At 35.7% G+C, this 6,705-nt stretch overlaps 1 protein-coding gene across 1 annotated transcript; it reads left to right on the forward strand.

Moving 5' to 3' along the window:
- The first annotated feature begins 435 nt into the window (after positions 1 to 435).
- LOC128661315 (gastrula zinc finger protein xLCGF3.1-like) lies at positions 436 to 5,516 on the forward strand. The gene is made up of 2 exons (XM_053715584.1): positions 436 to 1,620; positions 5,461 to 5,516. Exons 1-2 carry the CDS (start codon positions 648 to 650, stop codon positions 5,514 to 5,516), a joined length of 1,029 nt encoding a protein of 342 aa, XP_053571559.1. The 5' UTR covers positions 436 to 647.
- The last annotated feature ends 1,189 nt before the right edge of the window (positions 5,517 to 6,705 follow it).

The following is a 6,705-nucleotide window of genomic DNA, read 5'->3' on the forward strand; positions in this document are numbered from 1 at the left end:
TGCGATTTTCCGCATCTTAAAGTATATGCGTATTCCCCGTATAAAATTGTATTAAAACATCCCCCGCTTGTGAATGTGTAATGCTTGTGTGCTTTGTTGATTGATTGTTGTTGTGACATTTGCGGCGTGTTATTGTTGTGCATGATGTGGTATGCGTCATATGACCGAGCAGTACGTATTCTCTCGAGATCGAGTGTTAGGTGAAAAAAGCAATTTTTTGCATTTCCCATTGATCTCTATGGGAGACTGTCTAACGCGGGCAGTATTACGCGTGTGACATACACGCGTTAGGAGCATCGTTAGATGGTCTTATTTTAGCTCTAAATACCGGAGTCAAACAATGCCGTGCGTTAGACATAAACACGCGTGGCGTTAACAACCCATCTACCGCCGAACTCCAAATCTAGGCCTTAGACACTAATGACTATTCACAAACATTGGGGATATCACAGCCGATATTTAGAGAAGATGGTGAATTGGCAGGAACTGGGCAGCAATCATTATGTACAGAGAGTAATTTAGTCATCAAACAAGAGGACAACATTTATGACTTATCTAGTGAAATTATTATCCCTGAGGATAAACCACACACATTTACTGAGTTTTCAAAACATATTAAAGAAGGGAAAAGTCTACAGTCTAACCAAATGATTCATACAAAGGAGAAACCTTTCAAATGTACAGAATGTGAGAAAAGCTTTAGATGGAAGTCTCATCTACTAGAACACCACAAAATTCACACAGGTGAGAAACCACACTCATGTACTGAGTGCGGCAAATGTTTTACAAGAATGGATCATCTGAAAACTCATAAAAAGATTCACACAGGAGTAAAGCCTTTCACATGTACAGAGTGTGGAAAAAGTTTTACAGAAAAGAGTAAACTAAAAACTCATGAAAGGATTCACACAGGGGAAAAGCCTTTCACATGTACAGAGTGTGGAAAAAGTTTTACAGAAAAGAGTAATCTGAAAAGTCATGAAAGGATTCACACAGGGGAAAAGCCTTTCACATGTACAGAGTGTGGAAAAAGTTTTACACGAAAGAGTGATCTGAAAACTCATGAAAATATTCACACAGGGGAAAAGCCCTTCAAATGTACAGAGTGTGGAAAAAGTTTTACACGAATGGATAATCTGAAATATCATGAAATGAGTCACACAGGAGAAAAGCCTTTCACATGTACAGAGTGTGGAAAAAGTTTTACACGAATGGATCATCTGAAATATCATGAAATGAGTCACACAGGAGAAAAGCCTTTCACATGTACAGAGTGTGGAAAAAGTTTTACACAAATGAATCATCTGAAATATCATGAAATGAGTCACACAGGAGAAAAGCCTTTCACATGTACAGAGTGTGGAAAAAGTTTTCTATATATGAGTAGTCTGAAAACTCATGAAATGATTCAAACAGGAGAAAAGCCTTTCACATGTACAGAGTGTGGAAAAGGTTTTACACAAATGGGTAATCTGAAATATCATGAAATGAGTCACACAGGAGAAAAGCCTTTCACGTGTACAGAGTGTGGAAAAAGTTTTATATATATGAGTAGTCTGAAAACTCATGAAATTATTCATACAGGAGAAAAGCCTTTTATATGTACAGATTGTGGAAAAAGTTTTACACGAATGGATCATCTGAAATATCATGAAATGAGTCACACAGGAGAAAAGCCTTTCACATGTACAGAGTGTGGAAAAAGTTTTATATATATGAGTAGTCTGAAAACTCATGAAATCATTCATACAGGAGAAAAGCCTTTCACATGTACAGAGTGTGGAAAAAGTTTTACACATAAGAGTAATCTGAAAACTCATGAAAGGAGTCACAAGGGAAGAAACATTTCACTTGTATAGAAAGTGGAAACATTTTTTTTTTTAAATCGGGTATCACAAAACACCAAATATTTACACACAAATAAACTTTATAAACACATTGTACAAACCTTTTTATAGTTATCCTAAAGAGGTCAAACTCTCTAAATAGAACCATCAAAAATAATCCTATTGTAAATAATACTTTCTAAATCCCAGTTCTAAAAGCCCCAGATTGGAAGTGCTCTCCTGCTGTCCTTTGTGCCTCTATATATGTGGACCTCAGTTTCTCTCATATCAACGTTATAGAATCCAAACACCACAGAGGAATATACAAATCTGTCCTCATACTGATCAGTTTACACAACCATTCACCACCAAAGCACCACCAGTGTTGTTTATTAATATGCCAGTGTTAGGAGTTGTACGTTTAATTTACATAGGGGAGGAAATAATTACATTTACAGAATAAAGGAGTCTTTATATGAATAGAGTGTTAGAGAATTATATAAACAAGAACATCAGTCTCAAATGATTGACATCTGGGAGATATATTTAATGTGCACATCATGTGGATAAACCTTTTCTTATAGCAATAGTTGCTTAGCATTGTACATGTTATATACCAGAGGAATTACTGAGGGGAAACTGATTTTATGTGATCATAATCAGTTTAATTTAAATGGCTACTATAACCTACATGTATACTGGGCATGTAATATGTGTGTCATGTGATCATAATCAGTTTAATTTAAATGGCTACTATAACCTACATGTATACTGGGTATGTAATATGTGTGTCATGTGATCATAATCAGTTTAATTTAAATGGCTACTATAACCTACATGTATACTGGGTATGTAATATATGTGTCATGTGATCATAATCAGTTTAATTTAAATGGCTACTATAACCTACATGTATACTGGGTATGTAATATGTGTGTCATGTGATCATAATCAGTTTAATTTAAATGGCTACTATAACCTACATGTATACTGGGTATGTAATATGTGTGTCATGTTCTGTAACTTGATATTATGTCTATTAGATGTTTTCATGTTAGAAGCCACAAGAACTGATAATAGCACATACTGTATATATAAAGGGAACATTATATGTCTGATAAATCCCTTTGTATCAAGAGCACAAGTGTTAGGTATATTTATACCATTGTGTGCATATATCATGTAATGCTGCTGTTTACTATATAATGATATACAATGTTTTTTCATGCAAATAAAAAGTGATTGTAATCCAGACCAGTATTTTGTGTTTTTTGTATAATTAAACACACAATATCACAGAATAATTAGGAAAACATAATCAGACAGAAGCCAAATCTTACAGTGAAAGTTAAACGCTGATAACTCAGATAGAGCAGCAATTTTACCCAACTTTCCAATTTACTTCTGTTATCTAATTTGCTTTGATCTTTTAGTATCCTTTGTTATAGAGTAAACCTAGGAAGCTAATATTACATGAGCTTAGGGGTGTGCACGTGTATTTAGCACTCTGTGCAGCAGTGTTTGTAACTATGTAAAACAATGCTATAAATGTTCTTGCAAACTCTGCTGTCTGAAGACACGTGCACGCTCCTGAGTTCACTTAGGATTATTTTTTTTACCTCTGTAATTACCTTGTATCTAAGCCTCTGCAGACTGCCCCCTTACATCAGTTCTTTTGACAGACATGCATTTTAGCCAATCAGTGCTCACTGCTCAGTAAATTCACATGCATGAGCTTAATGTTATCTATATGAAACACATGAACTAACACCCTCTAGTGGTAAAAACTGTCAAATGCAGAGGCGGCCTTTAAGGTCTAAGAAATTAGCATATGAGCCTCCTAGGTTTAGCTTTCAACAAAGAATACCAAGAGAACAAAGCAAAATTTGTGATAAAAGTAAATTGGAAAGTTGTTTAAAATTACATTCTTTATTTGAATCATGAAAGTTTTTTTGGATTTGACTGTCCCTTTAAGTCTGAAAATTGTGTATTTTTTTTTGTCAATGAAAACTAAAAGTGCACATAGCAGCATCACATATCTGTCCAGCAGTAGCTTCTTTTTTATCCAGGAGTTATATCTTACTATAAGGTATTTAATGTCAAGTTGCTATGAATACTTTCCTTACGTACTTCACCTTTTTAGTCCATAGAAAAAGAGGTTTGGTATTACAATCACTATATATACTATATCTGTAAGTGTTTGCTTAGATATAAATATTCTGTTTTATTTATAAATAATATTATTAGTTGAAGGATAAATGCAAAGCATCTTTGTATATCGATTATTGTATAAAAATATAGTGAAAAAATCTCTACAGGATTATAGGAATAACTAGTGTTAAAGCCACCATGTACACGGCCAAAATGTTTAAGGATAGAAATATACCTATCCCTCTATCCCTATCCTTATATCCATATCCCTCTATCCATTTATCCCTATCACTCTATCCCTAATCCCTATATCTTTATTTTTCTGCAGTGTAGGATCCCCCTAACCCTCCAACCTCCCTGATTCCCCCCCCCCAAACAGCTCTCTAACGCTTCCCCCGCTAACAATTTCAGCCACCTTAGGTACTGACAGCTTATATATTTTTTTTTAGTAGTTTAGTGGTCCTACCACCTCCCCCCCTTCTGCAATAATCATTTAGTACCCCCCCGCACCCCCAAACCCCTTTTCTGTAGTGTAGCTGCACCATCCCTCCCTGTCCTTTTTTTCTGTAGCATAGGGCCCTCCCACTCCCTCCCTACCTTTCCCTCCCCCTCCACCCGCTTTCCACCGGCATCAGCAGAAGATAGTTGCAGGTGGTAATGCACAGTGTCACCAGGGGCGTAACAACCAGTGTTGCAGAAGTCACAAATGCGACCGGGCCCCCGCCCTCAGAAGGGCCCTGCTGCCTTCAGGCTTCAGCAAAAACCTTTTTTTTTTTTGTTTACTTTTTTTTTTTTTTTATCGCCTCAGCCTGCAGTGCTACTTATTACAGAGTCTCAGTCACTCAGCCCGTTGCCGCAGCTCACCAAAAAATAGATTCATTGGTGCAGCTCAGCCAGAAGCTTTTCCTATTGGCTGGCGACTTTTGGCGCGCATATTTGCTCTGAGTGAGTCTGAGCCCTGACTGCACACAGACAGCCGTGCTGGAGCCGAAGAATTTCAGGAAACACTGCAGGCATCGATCTGGCTGGCAGCGTGTTTCAGAGATAAGGTAAGAGCTATTATTAGCCTCCCTCCCCAAGTCCTCTAATACGCTCCCTCCTGCTCAGCTGAATGCCTGTCATTCCTGATTTAGTGCGGGTCTCAGCCAGTCACATCACACCCCTCCCTGCCTGCACTTACTAGCAGATCGATCACATATTTGTTGTAAGTATCTGTCCCCCACCCTCTGTTTATTTTATTTAGGTTTCCCTTCCCGTCCTCTCTATCACCGCTCTCCCCGACTCCAGTCCTCTCTCTAAACAAGTGCCCTTCTCTCATTAAAAGTCTCTAGCTTGATTGGTGTGTTTTATTTTTTTGTGTTTTTACAACAAAAACCACTGTACTACACCTCATGGTCAAGTTTTCCTGCTTTTATATGGCAAAAGGTTACAGCACCTCCAGCAATATAATGCTTCAAACTGGCAATATTTTATTGTTGCTCAGTGCAAAGTGCAAAAATACAGGTGCTGTTTTCAGACAGACATTTTTATAGCAATTGAAGGATTTATGCCCAGCTAAAATGTATATTGTATTGTAACTTATGTTAATAACATTGCATTTCACTATTAATAACACACACAATTCTGACATATATATATATTTTGGGCATAAATGGTGACTGACATATGGTCCATGCTACTGTATGTTATAATCTGTGTAGTTGGCTAATATTTGCCTTCTCGCTAAACGCGCACACTGTCCACACAAATACATTTCTTTTTCTGTCATTCAACTCCCTCTGCCGCTCACTTCTCCTTCTACGTTGCAGTATCTGCCTTTTATATTCAGACAGGCAGCTTCTCCGCTGTTGCAAACTTTCCTCCCACATGCAAGGGCTTAGGGCTGATTTAAAAATAAAAATAAAACATTGCAGGCTGACTTCATTCTATATCCCATTATATGAATTTAATTTTCATGTCTTGTCCTGGAAATGTTGGTATTTATTGGTTACAAAGTTTGTTCCTAAATAATAATAATAATAAAAAAGCAGAAGCATTGCTATAGTACATTGTGATCTAATAGGGATGTTACGTGTGTTTGTGTGTGTGTGTATATATATGTTTGTGTGTGTGTGTGTGTGTGTATATATATATATATGTTTGTGTATGTGTGTATATATATATGTTTGTGTATGTGTGTGTATATATATATGTTTGTGTATGTGTGTATATATATATATGTTTGTGTATGTATGTGTATATATATATGTTTGTGTATGTGTGTGTTATATTTATATATGTTTGTGTATGTGTGTGTATATATATATATATATATATATATATATATATATATATATATATATATATATATATATGTTTGTGTATGTGTATATATATATATATATGTTTGTGTATATGTGTGTGTATATATATATATATATATATATATATGTTTGTGTATGTATGTGTATATATATATATATGTTTGTGTATGTGTGTGTGTATGTATATATATATATATATATATATATAATATATATATATATATATATATATATATATATATATATATATAATCCATTATAGAAGAGGACTGCACTCACTGGATTTGGTATATAAAATACAATTTTTTTATTAAGGTGACGTTTCGGGGTACGCAGACCCCTTCCTCAGACCAGGCAACAGTGCAAATGAACAGTGTGCAATATAAAGCAACATAGCCCCTCCCATCAAACAATTAGTGAAATTG

The sequence above is a fragment of the Bombina bombina genome, chromosome 5 (genome assembly GCF_027579735.1).
Source record: "Bombina bombina isolate aBomBom1 chromosome 5, aBomBom1.pri, whole genome shotgun sequence".
Lineage (NCBI taxonomy): Eukaryota > Metazoa > Chordata > Amphibia > Anura > Bombinatoridae > Bombina > Bombina bombina.